The sequence below is a fragment of the Myxocyprinus asiaticus genome, chromosome 23, assembly GCF_019703515.2.
Source record: "Myxocyprinus asiaticus isolate MX2 ecotype Aquarium Trade chromosome 23, UBuf_Myxa_2, whole genome shotgun sequence".
In the NCBI taxonomy this organism is placed as follows: domain Eukaryota; kingdom Metazoa; phylum Chordata; class Actinopteri; order Cypriniformes; family Catostomidae; genus Myxocyprinus; species Myxocyprinus asiaticus.
In genome coordinates this window covers 43,877,252-43,901,690 of record NC_059366.1, presented here as the reverse complement: position 1 = coordinate 43,901,690, position 24,439 = coordinate 43,877,252, and the positions used below count along the sequence as shown (strand labels likewise).

General features: G+C 36.8%; 1 protein-coding gene across 1 annotated transcript in view; it reads left to right on the top strand.

Annotated features, from left to right (window-relative positions):
- The first annotated feature begins 961 nt into the window (after positions 1-961).
- The window catches only part of LOC127414103 (potassium channel subfamily K member 12-like), a 48,717-nt gene continuing 25,239 nt past the window's right edge, over positions 962-24,439 (top strand). The window contains exon 1 of the mRNA XM_051651848.1: positions 962-1,374. Coding sequence (XP_051507808.1) covers positions 1,035-1,374 — 340 coding nt within the window. The 5' untranslated portion in view covers positions 962-1,034. The remainder of the gene's footprint in view (positions 1,375-24,439) is intronic.

Sequence of the window (24,439 nt, the reverse complement as noted above, 5' to 3'; positions counted from 1 at the left end):
AGGCGATTTTTGTGGTTCACCATTATCATGTGATTGTCGGCAAATGTCTGTTTATCACTACTGAAGCCACCAGTCGAACCGAAATGAGCGCCCATGTATGTTTTTGCTTGAATCAGATCAACAGTATCAAATGGACCGCGTTGTTATGGGATTTTGTATGCTGAAGAAAACAATAAGTAATTTTTCCAGGAGTGTGACAGAAAATTTTGACGTTAAAATAACTCATAATCAAAGTCTAAAACAAGGCAGATATTTAAAAGCGATTTTTCAAAAGTATTATAGCATAGTGTGACTTAATCTAACGCTACAGACTATATTGAACTTTTACAAAGTGGTAAAATAACACGCGTTGGAGCTGGAATCACAGTATTGCTCTAGTGCGCACGGATCTGATGCTCCCAACCAGATGCCTCATTAGGACTGCGGGCATCAAACGTCCCACAGCGTTTAATGCCAAAAACCAGAGATCTGATTCGTAAAAGTAAACAATATACCCTCATACGCTCACTATATATATTCATAGGCATCTACCCCGCTGCATTTTTCATCAGCAACGAAAATGAATGTAATTCACAGGAAAAGCGAATTGGCGCAGCGACCCAAAGGATGAGCTGGATGCTTCATGGAAAACCAGAAGGACAAGTAGCTCTTCACAATGCTGCATCCCTCCAATAAAACACAACAGGGATTCTTTATACGCATGGAAATTCACATTTGGCTGAGTAACGGATTTTATGCTGCAATTGAACACTTTATAGGTGGATTTATATGGATAAAGAATCTGTACTACTGTACTAACCACGAGGGTGAGTCCAGTTATTTAACAAACTAAATGCACTTAAGTTAAGTGGTGTTTGTTCGTAATGCATTTGAGTGTTTTATGTTTTATGCACTTGAACTTATCTTGCTTGTTTGATAAACATTATGCAATAGGAACTTGGGGGTGTCTTGGAGTGTCCTGAAGAAGCTGCTCCATAGTGATCCATGTCATTTCATTGGTCGCTGTCCACTGCGCTGGTGGTGCTGAAATCTGGATGATGCCGGCGCAGCGACTGCAGGGCTGCCGCTCCCTTCACATTAACGAAGACAATGGCCGCTTTCTGCTGCTCGCCGTGCTCATCATCGGGTACCTGCTGTGCGGCGCTGCGGTGTTTTCCGCCATCGAGAGGCCGTCCGAGCTGCGAGCCCACGGGCGCTGGAACCGGACACTCGTGAACTTTAGCGACACGTTCAATATCAGCTTGGAGGATCTGAGCGCCTTGCTGAAAGAGTACGAGGTTGCGATCGCTGCTGGAGTTCGGGTGGATGCACTTCGACCCAGATGGGATTTTACAGGCGCGTTTTATTTTGTCGGAACAGTGGTGTCCACTATAGGTAAGTTACTATACACTGTAAAAAATGCATGGCAGCACAGACTGCCAAACGTTTACCATAAACTGAAATAACAGTTTTAGACCGTGAAGTGAATTAAAATGTTTAGAGTGCAAAATGAAATAGGTGTTCAACCATAAACTAAAATAACACGTTTAAATAGTCATTTCAAATAGCGTGTTGACACAGTAGGTTTAAAATGTTATTTGAAAGAACATGTTTCAACTATAAAATGAAATTATTTTAATTATTTTGACTGTTCATTTAGAAAAATAAACATTTGTAGACCATTAATTAGTAAGCATGTGTTGACTGTAAATATAAATAACATAACAACAACAACAACAACATGTTTTCACTGTAATTATTGTGCCATCGCCAACAAACTCATTTCAGTTTTTTAACCCTAAGAGTTAAAGTAGGTTTACTCCACCATGCATTTTACACTCATTTAGACTTAGACTTAGAAACTTTTCATTTCTGGACCTTTTAAGCTCAAGCTCGCCTCTCTACACCACAGTGGTCACCCCCAAAACTCCAACATTACAGAAACTCTTCTAAATCTCAACATAACAGAACATTAAATACTTACAAATCTCCCCCTTTATTCATCTTGCACAAAAACGCATACAATTGCTCTTAATTTTAACATTTACTCTCCCCATCAAGTCTCATGAAAAGCATGCTTGGAAAAATATCCATGGTAAAATACTGTAAATTTACAGGTCACTACCGTTTATATTATTAAATGTTTAATAACACCTTCTGGAACTAAAAATATCTGTTTCTCACTTTATCTGCTTTTTATTAATTTGTTTATTTTTAGTCTATAATGTTAAACACTGTAACTACAAAAGGTCACATGATGACTTAAAGTTCATCATGAGTGACCTTTCCTGGAACAATAATTACATTAATACACACGTATAGACAGTGCACAGTGTTACTCACACAAACACAAAACACCATCCTGGTAACACGTGTAATAAACATTAACTACACTGCATAAAATATTGCATAGAACACCCCATTGTACATAACTGATATAAAAAATAAATAAGAAGAAACATTTCTATTTCCATAAAATATAATGAAATGTGATGGATCATGCAGGGAATTCTGGGAATGCCCAATTATTGTTTTTCTCCGTGATTTTAACAAAAGTTTACCGTAAAAGTATAATCTCTTGTTAGACATAATATACATTTTTACCATCAAGTATTTGGTACTTTTACATCTAAATTTTTTTTTTTATTCTACTTCTTTTTTTTATTTTTTTTTACAATATTTTACTGTAAAATTACATGTATTGTCTTATTAAAAATATTATAATTTTTTACTCTATATGTTAAGGTCTGTAACCAATTAACAGTAGCATTTTTGCATTCTTTTTCTGTTAAATTACAGACATTTTTATTTTTGTTTTTTTTACAGTTATAGAAATCCCAACATAAATGGATTAAGTAAACTTTTATACTAAATTTCTACAGTAAGTGTTTTTCACTAAGTCTAAGTTTTACATTCATTTTAATGAAGTAAACTGAATGGGCAGCAAAAATTAATTTTACTTTGGAGTTTACTAAGCTCCAGATTAATTTTGACACTTACAATTATTTGTTGAGTTTCTTCATTATTATGAGTACAGCATAACCTTAATATCTTGTGTTGCAAATGTAGTGACAAATAAAGTACAAAACTTTAACTTTATAAGTAAAATATATATTTTTTTTCAATGAGCAATATTTGCTGATAATGTAAATTTGTTGTGAATAAATGCATTTTTATGGGCATTTAACACTTTTATTAAAAAATTCTAAATGAATGTTAAATTATACTGTATTTTCTCTGTAAGTTTATTTTTTTTACACTGGAAGGAATCTTTTTTTACGGACATATTTTTACAGACGTCTCAGGTTAAAATTTCATTTTCACATGTGAAAAACATGACGTTTACCTTCATTTAAAGGAGAATGCCTGTTTTTGTCAGTAACATATTATCAGTTAAGTAACAGGGAAAATGTAAATTTGATGTGATTAAATGTATTTTAGGGGAATTTCACACTTTTAATGAAAAATGGGGAATGAATGTTAAATTAAACTGTATTTTCTCTGTAGAAATACATTCATTTTTTACAGTGATACATACTTTTTCATTTTCGCGTGATTCTCTCCCATGTTAATTATTAGTATAAATGAGTTATGTTTCTCTACTTGAGCTGTCCAAACACAGGGGCGGATCTAAAAATGTTTTTATGGGGTCGCAAGGGGGTGGCATGCAGACTATGAGGGGTGACAACACCAAAGCAAGTGCCCATGCATGGTTTTAACGGATTAAGGTACCAAGCTTCATTGTAACAAGCACTTGTTCATTAATTGGAGGCACTATCAAATTATAAATGTCCATGAATTTGTGATACAACTGCATTTCCACAGGAACCACATAGTAACCATTTTGCTACTGATTTGGCAACATTAAAAAACATTATTATTATTATTATTTTTGTGCATAACATTAAAAAATAAGTAACAAAATGTCTATCTCCAGAGCACCAAGACATTGTCTATTAAACACATCAACAAATTCTAAATGTTCCTTAGCTTGATATTTAGAACTGGCAATCCGGACTAAACGTCACTACCTTATGCAGGCCAATTTGTTTTTATTGTGTTAAGTGTACCCATGGATGGAGAGTGCATGCATATCCCATGTTATTCTGCTTAAAAAGTCCTGTAAGCCTATCACATTTGTAACAGCTAGAATAAGCCATTTGAATGCGAACATTAACACAAAGTTAGGGCTAAATAAAAATAAACTGTACAGAAAATTGTACTGTGGGGGGCAGTGCTGCAAAACTCATGAATATTAATTATGTTATGCACAGTAAAAGATTCTTTTAAATTACCTGTTTTGATCCACAGTCATTATAAATGACCGATTCAAGCACCCAAATATTTAACAAAATATGGTAATTTCATCTCTACATCTGCCACTATCAGTCTTGGGATTTTGTTAGTCAGTAGATTAATTCATAGATCAGCATTCTGATTAAGAACATGACTGATTGATCTAGTGGTTACTTTTTGCCTCTAGTTTTTAGAGGTTCAGTGTTCTAATTTGCCCAAATATAACCTTTTATTTTAATAAACCAAGATTGCATCTGTATGTCAGTGGATGGGTGTTACGCTTTAAAAATAAAATGCAATAAAAGATGCAGGGAGATGAGAGTAGCAGAAACACAGACACATTTATTGACAGTTCTGTATATGAAAAAACAGTGAAGTTCAGACAGCGACAACCACAAACTCTCTGCACCAGCAGCAGTAACCTGGAAAAAGGTCAGTGTGCTGCTGTGCACCTGAGCACCCGTGAATGAGATGACACAGCTCACGAACACCCAGTGAGCCAGTGAGCCCCAACGTCAATCAGCACCTGGTTACCCCACACCTGAGAGCGCTTAAGAGAGAGGGAGAGAAAGAGAAAAAGACAACACACACTCTGCATACACACAAACAATATGGCCAAGAAGGCCATCACAATGGGGGACACGGAAAAGAGTGTGAGGGGCGGAAACACTGCTAACACTAAAGACACTGATAACAGCCGCAACAAACATTTATCATAACATTCAAAATAACACATTCCAGCCCATATCGCCAGTCAAAAACACACACAGATGAAATAGAAACATCAATGGGATTATACACATACCTTGATGAGAAAATAAACTAAAAAAACCCCATAACCGACGAAAACACTGTACACGCACTGCAATAGCAAGTATGTGATTGGTCCGATGCTGTGATTGGCTGCTGCTGTAATCAATCATGTGATTGGCTGTTGCGAAAGGCCACTGCTGTAATTCGAGTCTGGTATGGGTATGTGTAGTCATTTGTGCGTTTGGTGAGAGTTGAGGCAGTTCGACATGAATAAAACCCTACACAATGTCAACATCAATTATAATATACTTGCTTTTATATTTAATACATTTGGATACTTATGCTGGGGTGGCTAATGGGGTGGCAGTGTTTTTTCTTAGGGTGGCATTTGCCACCCTATGCCACCCTGGTAGATCCGCCCCTGTCTAAACTCAAACAATGTAAAACGATTAATCTTTTAAAGGGACAGTTCACCCAAAAGTGAAAATTCTGTTATCATTTACTCACCCTCATGTCATTCCTAACACATATCATGTGCTATATTTCAAATCTTTTGAAGCCACATGATACTTTTAAATGATACAATCATATATCGATATATCATGATACTTTTGTTAATATTTTATTGATACTTTCTATACCTGTATCAGTATTTTTATTCATCATTTTGTGTATTCATATCATGTCCAACATTTTAATATTGTAAAATTGATTTTCATGTTTGGTTTTCCTGATATAAAATTCACATATTTATACATATATGATACATAATTTTCAAAATACTACAAAAAAATGCAGTTTTTATATATGTAACATGTATTTTCCCAAATACTGGTATTTGAAAATGTACATACAGTATATGCTCAAATATATGCACTATAATTTTATATAGTATACTGTATGTTCATATATGGCCGTATATCAGATTGAACCATTTCCTGGATCCACGAGAGAGATTGAAACCGAATTCGCATGATTCACTCTTTCTCTCACAAACACAGAGTCTTGCGTTTGGCGCAGTTTCTATCGCGATCCAATCACAACTTCGTGATGTATCGCAAAATATTGAATTGCGACATATGTATCGCATTTCGTATTGTTTGCAATGCCCTATTTGTATGTCCATAAAATAATACAATTAAATTCAATAACAAAATTAAATCTTCCCCTCCCTGATAGCTCTCTGCTGGATCTTATTTGCGCTTGCACATATTTAAACCACAACTTTTCACAGGGATGCGTAAACACAAGCAGAGATTTGATGCTACTGAAGATTTTCAGTAAATAACGACTTTTTCAGGGTGACAAATTTTGTTTAGTTTCTGCTTAATATATTATGTGGATGTGTGAAAAAGAATACCATAAGCATTCTTCAAAATATATCCTTTTACAGGAATGTTCTGGGTTTAATACAAGTTAAGCTCAATCGACAACATTTGATTACCACAAACAATATTTTTGATTCATTCCTCGTTTATAAAAAAAAAAGCAAAAATTGCGGATACGGTAAGGCAAAAGGAAGTGAATGGGGCCTGTCCATAAACATTAAAATACACTCTTTTTCAAAATGATAGCTGCAAGATGTAAACATTATATGTGTTAACCTGATTTTAGTGTGATAAATCTCTGTTTTACACAATTTTATTGTGATAAAATAGCTTACAGCTTTAACCTGTGTTGCGTCGTCATGGCAACAAAGTTGTAATATTGGATATGACTTTACACTCCTAATGTAGCAAGAGACCTTACCACAATCAAATCATGTTAACACATACACACTTTGTCACTATACATTTGAAACAATGTGTAATTGAATGTTTACGGACTGGCCCCAATCACTTCACTCATAAACATTGTGGTAATCAACATTACGCTACAAATGCTGTCGACTGAGCTTAACTTGTATTAAACCTGGAACATTCCTTAAAGTTATACAGGTTTAGAACAATGTGAGGGTGAGCACAATATTTTTGGGTGAACTATTCCTTTTAGATTGTGATTCATGCTTTCTTGTTTCTGTTTGCAAATGTTTCTTTTGTCTCAGATTTATGAAGTTTAAAAGCCTACGCATCAAAGATTTACCTTCCAGCAATCCTAAAGATCAATATAAATTTCATTCTGTATCTATTCATGTATGTATTAAAGAGAGAAGGATAGAGAGAGGGCATTTAGGTTTGTCTTGTACACATTTTTTCTTTTGGAACACTTTACATAATCTAATTTTCCACTAAAGGATGCATAAATGCACAATAATATAGCAGCAAAACAAGTAGCATTTTTATTCAGCAGAAACAGCCTACGACACCTTGGATGACCTTATGACCTTTCATAGATCTCACAGCGCTCTTTTTGCCCTGCCGAGGAAACATTTCCTTGCTCTCTGCAGAGATTTCACTTTTTCCATTGGCATTTCCCCAGCATGCTCAATAAGTCCTCTACTCAAGACCAATACACACCCTATAGTGTTCACCGGGAGGCCGGGTGGTGAAGAGCAGCCAAGCCAACTCCCTGCTGGACTTTTGTATTCAGGACCAATCCTCAGGCTGGCAGTTTTCTGTAGGGCTCATGTCCCAAAAACCAAATGTGCTGATGCCCACATGTCCTGGATAACATTTACCCTGTTATAGGTCACTAAAGAGCAAGTATCCCTCAGAGACAGCCCCCTGGTTATTGTGTGTATTTGTTCCTACAGATTTTTGCTCCTGTTTTACACTTTCCATTTGTGGTGAATAATCAATAGCAATGCACTTTTTAGTTCTTACAGCTATAAGGCCATTTTCTCTAGAGCAAAGGGTGTGAACCCAGGAATGTTTGACATCAGAGTTTGATTTGGTTGGTGTGAAAGAATTTTTATCTACAACCTAGTTTGCTTGAAAAGGTGTTACAATTGACGAGAACTCTGGTACAGTTTGTAATAACCCTTCGCTAAGTTCCACCCCCCCGGTCTGACAAGCTATGCAGAACTTTCTATGGGAAAGAATGGGAGATTGCCATGAATAGTGCGGTTTTTGGCAAAATATTCTCATAAACTGAATGGATATTATACTTACATTGGCTGGAACAAAGAGTGACATTGAAAAGCATTTTATCTGATTTTTGTTTTTTTAGTTTTTTTAAGAAACTGTTAAATAACACTCTACCTTGATTCAGAGCTGTGGAGACTATGAATCAGATTTGAGACAAATGGTTATTAAAGTCACTTGAAATGAAAAAAAAAAAACATCATTTGATAGTAATTACACACTTGATAACATTAGTGTACCTGAACAGAACTGCTCATAACATGTCTAAAACACACTTACTCTGGTGTTGTGTATGAATTAACGTTAAGTTAATAGATTTAATTTACTTCAGAGAAAATTTAGTTATCCTTGCTGATGTTTTACATACTCATTTGGGAATGAGGACTGACACACAATTTAATTCATAGCATGCTCTTCTCAAAATTTATTAAAATTTTTGAAAAATAAGAGAAAAACACTTTCTGTATCCTCTTTGGGTACCTCATGTTACTTTTATAAGTGACCCGGCAACAATGTTTTTTTCCATATTTGTGGAGAATTTCTATCAAATTTGGCTTTTAACTAGTCAAACACACATGACTTGCATGGACTCTTGTCACATGAAAATGACGGACGGCAACAGTTGCTAAAATAGGATTGGTCATTTTCAGATTAACATTTTATTGGTTGATTCTCAAACATAAAACAGAACAAAGACAAATATACATGCACAGAGTCAACCATTATTATTAATTCTCTATCCTCCTCCCAATCTCCAACCTCACCCCAACACCCAACAAACATTCCCGTGGTCCAATTCTGAGTATCCACATATAAACACTAAGAGAGAGTAAAAAGTGTTTCTCTTCACATGACCCTAACCAAGAGCCTTCCAGAGAGGTCATGTATTTGTCCCCTTTCTTACCATCTGCATCTTATCTGCCAAGCTGTTTGTATGACATTGAATTTTTGAATGCCGCCACCCTGCCCAATTTGGCGAACCATTCTTGCCATGAGGGAGCACCAGTTGACTTCCATCCTCTAAGAATTATTTGTCTGCCAATCATTACACTAGTTTGGACTCAGATTTTTGTATATTTGTCACCTACTTGAATGACCACCCCATCACCCAATATACACAGTCTGGGGCAGAATGAAATCTGAGTATCTAAAACCTCTTAACCAGAATTCTTGAATCTTAGCACAGAACCACAGAACATGGGCCATGTCTCCATCCTCCAAATGACATCGCCAGCAGATAGGTTTGTCTTTTAAACCAAGCCTAATCAATCTAGAGGGAGTCCAATAGAAACAATGCAAAATCTAAAACTGAATAAGGCGTACCCTTGCATCCCTACACATAGTTTTAACATTTTAAAAAATTCTTTGCCACTCCCCATCCTCCAATACCAAGTTCAAATCTCTTTCCCATAACCTCTTAAGAGCTGTTAAGGCCCTATCACCAAGACTCTGAATCAACGAGGAATAATATACTGATGCTTCATGACCCTTTCCAAAGGCTGTGAGCAACATACAGAGGGTGTCTGCAGCTTTAGGGGGTGTGTACTGCCACCAAAAATAGTACAAAGTAAATAGCGCAACTGTAAATACCTGAAAAATTGAGACCTAGAAATCCCAAATTGCTGTGTCATATTTTCAAATATCCGTTTTCATGAAGATCACCAAATGAAGCAACACCCCTCTCAAACAGTTCCTTCCAGCAAAATGGGGACTTGTTAATACATAATTTGGGGTTCAGCCATATGCTTGAGGAAACATTTAGGTTAATATCAAAATTGAACAAATGGGAAACCTTTGTCCATACTTAATGTAAGTGTGAAATAATGGGATGCCTTTTTACTTCTCCAGGCAGTTTGATAGAAATACTTTGCAATGGCGAGATTGGGGCAAGGACCGCTTGTTCAAAGTAGTACCAGGGAGGGGCTCTCCCAGGTGGAAGAGACCAATGGGCCAAGTGTCTAAGATTAAAAGCATAGTAATAAATTTTTTTGGGGGGAGGCCTAAACCTCCTTTGTCAATTGGTCTATGTAACTTACTGAAATGCAACAAGGTCGTTTACCATTCCAAATAAAGGACTTGGATATTCTATAAAATTGTTTAAAATAAGAAAGAGGAACTTCTTAGGGGAGAATTTGTAGCAGAATTGAATTTTGGGATATAATTCATTTTTATAACGTTGACCTTTCCAGCCATAGACAAATGTAGAGAAGCCCACCTATCAACATCACACGAGAACTTTTTCATTAATGCGTCAATATGAACTAAATCTCTCATATTTGCTGGAAATAAAATGCCTAAATACCTAATGCCTTGCTTGGGCCATTGAAAGACACCAGGTTGGAAAGCTGTAGTGGGGCGATATGCTGTCAGAGCAAGAGCTTCCGATTTAGACCAGTTCACCCTGTATCCTGAGAATTTGGAGAAGGAATTAATAATCTACTTGGGTCGGAGACAAATAATAATATATCATTTGCATAGAGTAAAAGTTTATGCACCAAACCTCCTTCTACAATACCAGGAAAATCATCCCCTTTTCTTATTGTGGCTGCTAATGTTTCTAGGGCAAGACAGAACAGTAAAGGGGAGAGAGGACAGCCTTGCCAGGTTCCCCCACGAAGAGAAAAATAATCTGAAATTAATCCATTAGTTTGCACTGCTGCTAAGTAACTTAATCCACCCAATAAAAGTGTTCCCAAACCGGTAAATTTCTAAAATCTTAAAAAGATAGTCCCATTCCACTCTATCAAACGCCTTCTTATTGTCAAGTGAGATTGCAGCGATCGGGGCATGACCATTCGCTACTGACCACATAATATTTATGAAAGGTCTAATATTATCAGAAGAACTATGACCATGAATAAACCCAATTGATCTATATGTATAATAGATGTAATTACTCTACTTAATAGATTAGCCTGAATTTTAGACAATATTTTTTACATCTAACTGGATCAGGGAAATTGGATGATAACTTTTACATTCGTTTGGGTCTTTATCTTTTTTAAGAATGAGACTGATCAGGGCTTGCGTGGTTGGCAGTAGTTCACCTTTCTTTAATGACTCTGTATAAACTTCCAACATAAGTGGAGCCAGCTCTGTGACATAAGTTCTAAAAAATGATGTGGCAAAACCATCTGGCCCCGGTGTCTTACCTGTTGGCAAGGCTTTAATTACCTCAACAAGCTCCTCCAAAGTAATATCCTAGTCAAGAATGTCTTTTTAATAATTTGTCAATTTAGGAAGTTCTAATGGCTCTACAAAGTTCTAATATCCTTATCGGTAGACGAAGACGTGCCCTGGGCCTGGCAGTATCTCCTTGTGACCTATTCCTCATGGGGCCTGGCTCGCTGGGGCCATGGGGGGATGTGGGGCAGTCCATAAGATTATTATTATTATTATTTTTTTTTTATTATTATTATTTTTTTCTGTTGTTGTTGCTGTGGTTGCTTTATATTATATTTTATACAGATACCCTTATAATTGCCCACACATACATGATCCTACACTTACACACACACTCACACACGCACAAATACACACACCCTGAACCATCAACTACAGTACGTGCCCACCCAGTAAATACATACAAACTACACATTAACACCTTTTAACACCTATAATCATAACAAATTTCTTTCTGTTTTGTTTAGTTTTGTCTCATCTTCTTGTCTCTTCTCTACTTTGTCACTTGCTGCCTTCCTATCTCCCTCACTGTAACATGAGTACTTAGTATTTGTCACATGTAAATGTTACCATCTTGTCTTCCAATAACACATTTTTTTTAAAAAAGGGGCACAAAACTAGTCTACAGGCACAGTCTAAATAGGCAAATAAAAAGTGCATTAAAATAAAAAATAAATAAAAATTATATATATATATATATATATATATATATATATATATATATATATATATATATATATATATATATATACATATATATTACAAAAATAAAAATAGATAGAATAATAATAATGATGATGAGGTATAATAATAAATGTTAATAACAATGATAGTCACAGCCGCAACCTCCATAACATTAATAATAATTAAGGAAGTGAACAAACACAGGAGAAAATAAACAAATAACGAGGCAATATAATATCCCATTATTTTTAAAAGTAAAAGTAAGAAAAAAATAAATAAAATACATTTGGGTTGTAGTGTGTGACTGAAAGTGGTTATTTGATTAATAATACTTTTTAGAGCATTAGTAGAAATGTAAATAAATAACATACAATCAAAATAAAAATATTTAGTAAGATAACCCATAGCTGTTATGACCAATAATACATATTATAGTGCTAATGGGAACAATAATAATAATGACAATAATAATAATAATAATAATAATAATAGTAATAATGGCAGCAACCACCATAATAATAATAATAATAATAATAATAATAACAAAAACAAGTAAAGGAACAGACAAAAAAGGAAAACAATATACAGTATGTATAATATATATATATATATATATAAAACAAGGTCTTCATAGGTATGTGCATGGCATCAATCTGTATTTATTTTAAGTTTGAAATGGTTTAGGAATGGTTCCAGTTTTCCTCGAAGGGCGGCATGCAGCTTTTATGGAGAGCTGTGATTTTTGCCATGGATATGTACTCTATTATTAGATTATTCCACTGATTTAAACTGAGTAAGCACTTTGACTTCCAGTTTTGAAGAATTTTTTTCTTGGCGATGGTTAAAGAAATCAGCAAACTGTCCTTGTATTTGGCTGGTGTGTTGATCAGTGTGAGGTCTCCAAGCAGACAGAGAGATGGAGTAGGGGGGATTCTGCAGTTCAGGATAGCTGAGTTTTTGTATGACTGACTTTTTTGAACTGGTGGACAAGCCTAAATTGCATGAAGGTAATTATCAGTGACGCACATGGTACATTGTGAGCAGATGTCAGTGTCGACTAATCCCATTTTGTATTTTTTATATTGAATGATATGTGTTCTGTGAATGATTTTGTATTGGATGAGCTGTAAATTAGTATTTGTTGTCATTGTGAATGTATTTTTACAGATGTCTGCCAGAAATCAGATGTGGGAGAGATGGAAATTGCATTTGATTTTGGGTACATATATGGAGCTGTCTGTATTGACTAGTAGTTTGTATAAATTAGAATTATTTTTTATTATTTATTTTTTTAATCTTTAAATTGGATTATGTCATCTAATATCTTGGGGGGATTTAGTGTATTATCTGTTATGTAAATTTTACTTCTAATGATTGATTTAATTTGTATATATTTACAAGGTGTTAAAGTAGAATTGGTGATTCTCAAAGCTTTCCACCAGGCTGTCAGAGTTGTGGAGATAGCTGTGTTTTTAAAACAGGTGTGGTTCTTGAGCAAAGTGTTGAGGAATGGCAAATCTGCAAGTGTGAGGTTTTTACAGTATGTTTGTTCCAGTTGTATCCATGAGATGTTGTTATTGCTTTGATGAATCCATTTCACTAAATAGTGCAGTTGATTTGCCAGATAATAATAAAGAAAATTTGGTGCTTCTAAACCTCCTTGAGATTTATTTTTTTATAATGTAAAGTATATAATTTTTGCTTTTTATTCTTCCAGTAAAAATGGGAGATTGAACAGTTAAGCGATTTATACAATTTTTCTGAAGGCATGACAGGGAGCACTGAGAAGAGATAATTAATCTTTAATTGATAGATGGAATAAGTGACTAATATACACACACATATATATATATATATAGCCAAAATAAGGTTTTGCCCCTGTATTTCAGCCAAGACAATAATGAATCTTTCTAAATTATCTTTAATCTGGTTGAGACTTTAAGCATTAAATCGTAAATGCTTATTTATCAATGTGATGACTCCCCTGCTCTTACTCATTTTTTTCTCTCATTGTTTTGTTTTGTTTTTGTTTTTGAACATAAAATATGCTATTATATTGCACAAAATATTCCATAAAATAAGCCCCAGTAAATAGTCACATTGAACCCACAAAATAAACAAGTCAATAAAGGGAGAAAGAGAAAAAAAGAATAGTGCGAGAGTCAGTGGACAGCCAACAGAATAACATACCCTCTCAGGCTGCATCAGTAAAATACACAATGTATAGTCTGTTTTGTTGACCGAGTGCAGGCAAAATTACCCACTCACACCACTGATTTAATCAAATTGGCCATAGCTTGTTGTGGGCATGTAAAAGTCTTCTGACCACCCTTGGTGTCAATTCTCAGCTTAGCAGGAAAAAGCATAGCAAAACCCATCTTCTGTTGTTGAAGCAATTTTTGACACTCTTTGAATCCGTTGCGCTTCGCTTGAGTTGATCTAGCAAAGTCCAGAAAAACCATGATGTTGTGGTCCACCTAGCACAGCTTTCCTTTATTCCTCGCCGCTCGTAGAACAAAGTCTCTGTCGGCTGACCACAAGAATCTTGCCAGGATAGATCAGGGTCTGTCACCCGCCACAGGAAGCTGACCAAAAACTTTGTGGGCACGCTCAATTTCGAGCTGGCGGCCCGCTGTGTTGATCAAATTTGGAATAAGTCCGTCCAAAAATGTCACCATATCTTGACCTTCCTTTCCCTCGGGGATTCCAAAGAAATGAACATTTTTACACCTGCTCCAATTTTCATATCTTCTAGTTTTTCCCACACATGTTCCACATCAGCCTTGGTAGCAGGCAGGTTAGCCTGCAACTCTCTTTCAGCCGACTCCAGAAACTCGACCCATTTTTCAACATCGTCCATTCTTGTGATAAGGGTGGAAAGTTTTGCCTCCATAGATGTGATCGCTCGACGTATTTCTGCGAGGCCCTCCAAGTCAGTCAAGATTTTCATCAGCGCTTCATAAATGTTCGAGATATCCTGACCTACTTCACGAAGCTCGCTGCCACCATCGACTGGACCTCCGCCGTCCTGATCCTGCGAGGTGTCCAACGCGTGAGAACGTAAGTGCTTTTTAATGTCCCCACAGGACATCCTGCCCTCCCAGCACAGTTTAACAAACAAAACTATTACAGTTCTCACTGGTTAATATTGCTTAGAAGGATAATTGAAGCAAAGTTTAAGTGGAGCTCGCCTTTAAGCAACAAACCTTCGCATAGCATCACCTGACTGCCCAAATAGAATTGGTCATTAACACTTTAAAGGTGTGGCTAGTGATGGGTCAGTTGGTATGAAGGCAATACAGTCTGCTTTAACTTGCGTATATATTTTGCATCTTTGCATACTCCTGGTCACACTTATTTTGCAATAATGCATTTCTCATAGTTGCTTGTTTCCTATAAATTGCTTTCAGAGAGCTTTTTGCATTCTTTGTAAATCTAGAGACAGATTCAAGTGCTGTTCTGTGTGTGTAAAATGTGGGTTGGTAAATCCAAAGGGATACATACTTATAACACAGTAAAGTTGATGTCTTCTACTGTAGTAAACAGCTCACATTATTGATGCAAGTGTACCATGATTTCAATCTGAATAATACAATGTGAAAGAGACCTGCATTGGCAGGGATCGAACTCAGATTCAGAGCAAGCAGGGGTTTGAACCAAGTGTGAAAGCAGCCACTCCTTCAGGCACACACACCCTTCCAGGTGCTGTGGATTCCCAGTAGCTGCCTTCATAATTGAAAAACTGAAGCAAAGGGGCTTCATTAGAGAGCAGCATGACTGCATGCACTAGAGAGAGTGCAGATATGGATTGGTGAGGCTGTCAAAACCTGGTTGTGCCTGAACTTTACTCTGGAGCTTTAAATGCTATCTTCCTCATAGATTGCACTTTCCTCTACCCTCAGAAACCAGTAGGATTGGGTGTGTAGGAGTGTTTATGTATTGTTTTTCTGTTTATTTCAGACTCGGAGCACTGCAAAATGTCTCAATAGATTGCTGGGTAGTACAGTAGCTATGCTATGTTTCCATATACATCCTTATTTAGAAACATCATCCAAATCATCATCCAGTCTGTTCACTAATTTTCTAATGTATATTGTACACAAAATGGCAAGAGATTGGTTGGCTTTACGCAACTTGCGGGAGTCAGGGTTCACTAGCTGGCCTGGAAACAAAGTACCTTGTTCATAAAAATTCCATAAATCTATGTGTAAATTGGGAGTCATTTGTGCGTAAAATGGACCTTCCTGAAAACTTTCCGCTGGATTCACAAACGCTTCGTACATCCCAGATTTGTTAGTTAAACACGTGAATGTTATTGGAATGTTATTTCCAATCATTCATAAATAGCATGTGCACACTAATTCCCAATTATCATAATCCACTTCCCTGAAAAGGAAGGCATCATCTATAAAAAATCATTGAGAAATTAAAAGAAAGCCCGTTGAAGGTCTAAGACAGAAAAGTTATAATCTAACAGAAATTTGCAAGCTACGACAGTGTGTGGGGCTTTTTCATTGCATTGACTGTGTTTATTTATAGGTTTAATAGCATTAACATAGGCCGTATGTTATCAACTGAACGTGATTTATCAATGCCTTTACTGAATTAGTGAAACCTAAGTTATAGAGCTCATATCAAATGAATATATTGGGTCTGTTCCAAAACTTAGTGAGCTACCTCGCTGTCTCCTGCCTACATAGGCAGCTGTCTTCTATGTCAGCATCCTTACTGAAATTATGCCTCATAAGAGAGCGATTTGGAACACTCTATGTAGGCGGCAGCTCCATGCATCATTCAAATAGCGCTCCTCACATGCAGTGCATGGGATTCGCAACTGATTTCAATGAAAGATCTTCAATACAGGTGACGCAAGAGAAACTATGCGATCCTCTAATGAGACTAAATACGCACGACACACACATTTTCGGTAAAATGTGTCATATTAAACTGTTATCAACACTTTTCAATATTGAATGGATTATAAGTATATTTGTATTCTAAATTTATCTTGCATCGTCCGCCATCTTGGATTTATATTTCCACCAAGCTCATCATGGTGCATTCTGGGATCGCCTACCTGGGGAAGGATACATATGATGCTACCTTAAAATTTGGCCAAAACGAGATATCTTAAGAGGCAGCATAATTAAAATACCTACCTTTTTGGAACAGCCTTCATGTCAGGAGCGTGCCTATGATGCCTTAAAATGCAGCCTCCGGAGGACGCTCGCTAAGTTTTGGAACGGACCCATTGTCAGACCAGTCATGTTAGATGGTATTTATTAATTTTCCTATTTATTAAAATGCATCTTCCTACCAACTTTTTCACCCCATGCCAAGCACTTCTTTTGGAAAAATGCTACAAAATTTATGAAGCAAAAGAAGTGTTGGAAATAAACTATATCTTGAAGAAATAAACACAAGCATCAAAGAAACAATTAAATCTGAACTGTAATTTCTCTCGCATCAACAAACAAAATTGCAAAAATAAATCTTGTTTTCAAGCAGCTTTTTTGAACATTTCCCCTGTCTGTTGTTGATCAAACAAACAGATAGTCCCGCCCCAGTTTCACACAATTGGTCGAATAAATCTTGTTGTGTTGGGCTGGATGTATCGCTCAAAACAAACAGAGCACATTTTAGATCGCCAAAGAGACACAGTGTTTACAATTTTCCAGGAAATCAACCAACGAATGGCTTACTTATAGTTGTTTCTGCATAATAAGTTGGGATAAGAAAAAAATATTTAACATTGAAAAAGTTACACACTTGAATTTAAACAGCTTTAAGTAGGCTATATGTTAAAAAAAATAAAAAATAACCCGCTTTCGTACTAATTTATGTCAGTTATTAAGGTTACTTTTACTTATTCAATTATTATTAAATTTGTTCACTAATTAAAGCTGAAGTATGTAATTTCTGAGCCACTAGCGCCACCGAACGGAACTGCAAAAATAAACTTTGCTTTCAAAACAGCTTTCTGAATACGCCCACCGTCTGCACGGGTCTAAGCTAGGGTGACCATACGTCCTCTTTTTCCCGGACATGTCCTCTTTTTCGGGATTTCTAAATTTGTGAAAATGTCCGGGATTCGGCTTAAGTTGCATTATGATGTGCATCTGGTCTAATACTTCACTGAGCGTGCGCGCATATTTGCATTGCTTTAACCCCTCTTTGTAAGTCCCGCCTTCTCGCACACCAATTGGTCGATTATAAGAGGCTTGCAGCAACTATTGGCCAAATTCCTGCCTGTCAATCTCTCCGCGAACGCGTGAAGCGCTGTTGGGTTCGGCTTCAAACAGTTGCTTGACAGTAGCAGCAAATGACAGCTGAATGGAAACAATGCCCAAACGAAAATGCAAATTTACAGAAGATTTGCACAAAAAACTCCCATGCTTTCATCCAGGTCGAGATCCGTGGGAAGCAGAATGTATGACATGTAAAGCTGGCACTTATGTGTCAGTTGCTAATAAAGGTGCAAGAAGCACACTTTAGCTCTGCGAAGCATAAAGGGGTAGCAAAAGGTGAAAGTTCATCAGGTAAATTAACGGACTACTTTTTGCGACCAGGTAAAATTGTTATCACATTGCTTCATTTTCCATGGCCATTCAAAATAGTAGTAATAGTAAATGAAAGTACACTCATGGCATCAAATATTTTATTTTAGTACATGGACATTCAAAATAATGTTGGAAATGTGTATTTATTTATATATATTTATGTTATGCTAATAGCGTGACTTTTTCACTGTATTAAAGTTTGCATTCATAGTAATACTGTTTTGAACCCTATTATTCCACCCCACTCCAGCTGCTTTGTCATGATGGGAGTCTTCTAGGGACAACCCAGACACTTACGCCTCATTTCATGGAACCCCCTGCCGTTTCGCACACAGTGAGTCACAGTCAGACTCAGACATATAATGCTGGTACAAATTAGGCTCTTGTAATCAGAATAGCTTCATCACAGCATAAGGGGAAACTTAGGCAGATAGTAACATGCTCTTAATTCTTGGAAGTTCTCTGATGCAGAGCTCTGGAGACTTTTCTGCAAGCTACAACCATCACTCATGTCAGCCAGACAGGAAAGCTTAATTTGCGCCCGGTCGATGCACAAACAGATGTGCTATAAATAGAGACACCCTTTTTGGATTTCAAACCTTGGTTTTGCTGTTTGTTTAAACTCTTTCCATACATTCATTTTTTAAGTTCATTTAGGAAACACCAACTAAAACATAGTGTCATACCATCAATGTATTGATTTTTCACTATAAATTAACCATACCAGTTCATGAATGATTAGAATAATTACAGCCGGGGTTTACACCTGGTATTAACATCCATCTCAATGATCATATTACAAGTGGACAGTGCACAATGCAGGTGTAAACAGGATGCAAAGAGCTCTTACATAAACGTGGCCATACATTAAAGACTTCACAAAACATCTTCGGTAGTGGGGAACCGATATGGATATGGATATGGCAGATGCCGATACCAGTATCTAGAGAGTTGGATGGCTGATGGCTGATATAAATGCAGATATACATAATACAATTTGACAGTAGGCAAATCAGGTGTTCTCAAAATTTCTGAAGTGAAACAAACATGAACAATTTTGTACAATATTTTCTCAAATTCACTTTGAAAACATAAATTATTTACTATCCAGTGGAAAATGTATTGGTAGATATTGTAACAGACACATGGGAAAGTTAAAAGTTCTGTTAATCGACCAAGCGAACGCTGTTATTAATTGGCGTAGTTGATTTATCAGTCTATCACTAATCTTTGGTATACCTGACATCAACATTCAGTGACATACTGTTAATGAACTAAGTTGTGCAGCTTGATTAAGAAAAAAAAAATCACAATTGTTGATGCAGTGTATTAACCGTCTACATTGTAAGCGAGCTGCGCGATATTTAACAAATCCATAAGAATCTGAAATTAATGATTTAATAATAATTTATGATTCTGAAAATGCTTTTTACTTTTGTTCTAAAGTTTCTCTTTGAGTATCAGGTGATTTCTTCAGCACTAATTTTCACGTGCCACTGCGAACAGAGCATCTGGGCATCAGACTGTTTAAAACTTGCGCATCAGGATCGGTTGCGATTACTGATAGGACTGATAGGAAGGTATAATTTAAGCATCTTTGATTCGCCATTGCCGTTTTATTGCTCAACTGACATGTCTGGGATTGGCTAGAATACTCAACCACTGCAAAACACATTTGACACAACAGGAGAATACTCAAATGGTATGATGTAATAATAATTTTTCGCAATTTGTCATCTTGGCAGCCGTAATCTTATCTTGATTACTTTTCCGATTAATAGTGAAGCTCTTTTTTTCTTTTTTTTTTTTTTTTTAGATTTTCTCCCCTTTTTCTCCTCAATATGGAATGCCCAATTCCCAATGCGCTCTAAGTCCTCGTGGTGGCGTAGTGACTCGCCTCAATCCGGGTGGCGGAGGACGAATCTCAGTTGCCTCCACATCTGAGACCGTCAATCCGCGCATCTTATCATGTGGCTTGTTGAGCACGTTACCGCGGAGAATAGTGTGAAGCCTCCACACGCGCTATGTCTCCGCGCACAACTCACCATGCGCCCCATTGAGAGCGAGAACCACATTATAGCGACCACGAGGAGGTTACCCCATGTGAATCTACCCTCACTAGCAACCGGGCCAATTTGGTTGCTTAGGAGACCTGGCTGGAGTCACTCAGCACGCCCTGGATTCGAACTTGTGACTCCAGGGGTGGTAGTCAACGTCTTTAGTATAGTGCTGCTCTTAAAGTGCAGTAGTAAGTGACGTGTAGTCACAAAATCTGAAATTTCTCACCAATTTCCCTCCCCTCGACAAAATCAGATCACAAATGGTCACTGGAGATGCAAATTTCTGGTGTAAATGGCAGTCTGTTTCGGCTAACCTTGTGAAAAGATTATTGGAGATGGATGTTAATATCAGGTATAAAGTGGCCAATGTGTCAGTTTGCGGAGATATGAAAGAGAAAACTTTGGGACAGAACTTCAAAATGTAAACTTAGCTAATAGTGTCTCTTACCTGTGAGACTCACTGGTGTTGCTTTCTTAACTGAAGTTTTCTGTTCTAAAATAGTGTTTTACAGAGTGCACAACAATCTATTAGTGAGTTGCAGTCACACACTCTGCACTGCTACAAGGTAAACAAACAAACAAACAAAACTACATTTTCTTAAACTACAACAGCCCAATAGCTTCTCAAACTGCTGAGTGAACATGATGGATGCATGAAAGATGCTTCACAAAAACTAGATTATTTTGTAGGATTATGTTTTTTAGAGTTGCAGTGCATGTCGGGCACTAACAGGAGTTCTTTGCACCTGTTCTAAACAATGGAAACCCTGAGGATTATTGTACTGCTCAAAGATTGGTCACAGTTCTTACACTGCAAAAATCATTTTCAAACCAAATATTTGTCTTGTTTTCCAGAAAAAATATCTAAACATTTTTAAAACAAGATACATTTATTTGAAAAGCAAAATGATGATCATATGTCATTCTGCCTCTCAAGTAATTATTATTAAAATTTTTTTTTTTTTTTTTTTTTTTTTTGCTGGAAAATAAGATAAAAATACCCAGTAAAAACATGATTTTTTTTAGCAGTGTAATATTTTATGGAGTTTTCAGTTATGTTTCATTTAACTATTAACTTTGTCCCAGATGTTTCTTTTAAAGGTACCCAAGAGAAATACAAATAGACACAACTGAGTCAATTGTTGACATACAGTCAGAGGACAGAGCTATAACATTAATGTGGATTGCATGGCCCAGATCAAATAAGAATTTGATTTTTATTGAAAACTTTGGTATCTTGAGTACAGTTTGAGACATTGTTGAGATATTTTCTTTAATTCTCGTTTAGACATACTGTATGTGAGATTACTGGAATCTTTTTCTCAAGAGAAAATCTGAGATGCAGAAGACACAAGGAAATGTCTCCATTTGCTCTCCATTTAATTTTACTGGCCCCTGGGAGAAGCAATTAATATATTAAGGAGATCTCATTATTGATTTCTCTTTCCTTTGGGAACAAAAGGAATATGTTTAGGTCTGATATAAAATGATGGCATCCTTGCAGTGTTGCGGTGTGTCCCCCATTTCCATCTCAACCAGAAAAAGTCAAAAGACAACAGAGCTACACAGCTCAAAATTTGTTGAGGAAGCAGTTTTTAATTAGTGTAGATCTGACCATCTTCTTGTTTTGACTGTGCTGTGACATCATGTAGTTGGATGAAGGTAATAGAACAGCAGTGGCTACAGTAGACATACAAGCTCAGCCTATTACACACCTGTCTTAGCAGAGACTGATTCCCAGAGACTCGCAGGAGAACACACGCCTGGGCATCCCACGGCCGTGCTGGCTTCAGTAGCCTTGAAACCCACTGCTTTTTACTCAGCAAGCAGAGGCTTGTTCAAGACTTTCACTGCTTCTGCTGGCCACGTATTCCTTGAGTGTCTTCCAAATTTGCTCAGTATTGTTCTATGAATTTGTTGACCTTGAAGGAGTAGAGCGCAACAGTCTGGTTCAGGAAGTAAAAATCCCATTCATTTTTTAAATAGTAGAATTATTTTTAATTCTAAATTAGAAACCTTTTAAGACAGGTCTACCATGAGCTACGATGTTGTTACTCGATTGTATGTACAGTCATGGGAAAAGAAAGTACACCCTCCTTGAATTCTATGGTTTTACGTATCAGGACATAATAAATCATCTGGTCCTTAGCAGGTCTTATAATTAGGTAAATACAACCTCAGATGAACAACAACACATGACATATTACACCGTGTCATGATTTATTTAACAAAAATAAAGCCAAAATGGAGAATCAATGTGTGAAAAGTTAAGTACACCCTTACTGCTTCCATAGGAATTAAGAGGATAAGTAGTAGCCAGGTGCTGCTAATCAAATGCCCTTGATTAACTGATCATCAGCAAGTGTGACCACCTCTATAAAAGCTGAAGTTTTAGCAGTTTGCTGGTCTGGAGCATTCAGGTGTGTGTCAACACAATGCCAAGGAGGAAAGACATCAGCAATGATCTTAGAGAAGCAATTGTTGCTGCCCATGAATTTGAGAAGGGTTATAAGGCCATTTCCAAACAATTTAAAGTCCATCATTCTACAGTGAGAAAGATTATTCACAAGTGGAAAACATTCAAGACATTTGCCAATCTTCCCAGGAGTGGACATCCCAGCAAATTCACCCACAAAGTCAGACCGTTCAATGCTCAGAGAAATTGCAAAAATCCCAAGAGTTACATCTCAGACTCTACAGGCCTCAGTTAGCATGTTAAATGTTAAAGTTCATGACAGTGCAGTTAGAAAAAGTATGGTTTGTTTGGAAGGTTTACCAGGAGAAAGCCTCTTCTCTCTAAAAAGAACATGGCAGCACGGCTTAGGTTTGCTGAACAAACCACAAGACTTCTGGAACAATGTCCTTTGGACAGACGAGACCAAAGTGGAGATGTTTGGCCATAATGCACAGCGCCACGTTTGGCGAAAACCAAACACAGCATATCAGCACAAACACCTCATACCAACTGTCAATCACGGTGGTGGAGGGTTGATGATTTGGGCTTGTTTTTCAGCCACAGGACTTGGGCACCTTGCAGTCATTGAGTCGACCATGAACTCCTCTGTATATCAAGGTATTCTAGAGTCAAATGTAAGGCCATCTGTCTGACAGCTAAAGCTTGGCCGAAATTGGGTCGTGCAACAGGACAATGATCCCAAGCACACCAGCAAATCTAAAACAGAATGGCTGAAAAAGAAAAGAATCAACGTGCTGCAATGGCCCAGTCAAAGTCCAGACCTCAACCCGAATGAAATGCTGTGGCGGGACCTTAAGAGAGCTGTGCATAAACAAATGCCCGCAAACCTCAATGAACTGAAGCAACGTTGTAAAGAAGAGTGGGCCAAAATTCCTCCACAATGATGTGAGAGACTGATAAAATCATACAGAAAACGATTACTTGAAGTTGTTGCTGCTAAAGGTGTTTCTACAAGCTATTGAATCATAAGGTATACTTAGTTTTTCACACATGGCTTTTATATTTTGGCTTTATTTTTGTTAAATAAATCATGACACGGTGTAATATATCACATGTTGTTGTTCATCTGAGGTTGTATTTACCTCATTTTAAACCTGTTAAGGACCAGATGATTTTTATTATGTCCTGATACATAAAACCATAGAATTCAAGGAGGGTGTACTTTCTTTTTCCCATGACTGTACTCCTGTTGAAACCATCTGTCTGCATTATTTTGTCTTCTTTAAAAAAATAAAATAAAAAAATAATAATTTGTGGAATTTCTGGTGAAGAACTACATTACCCATGATCCTGGAGAGACAGATCCACCAATCAGAAAATCAATGCAAACAAAGCGCGCCAAAAGAGCTCTGCAGAGACCACCCACCACTGTGATGCACTGTGAATGACATAATCGAATCACTCTTCCAACACTCTCAAACTACT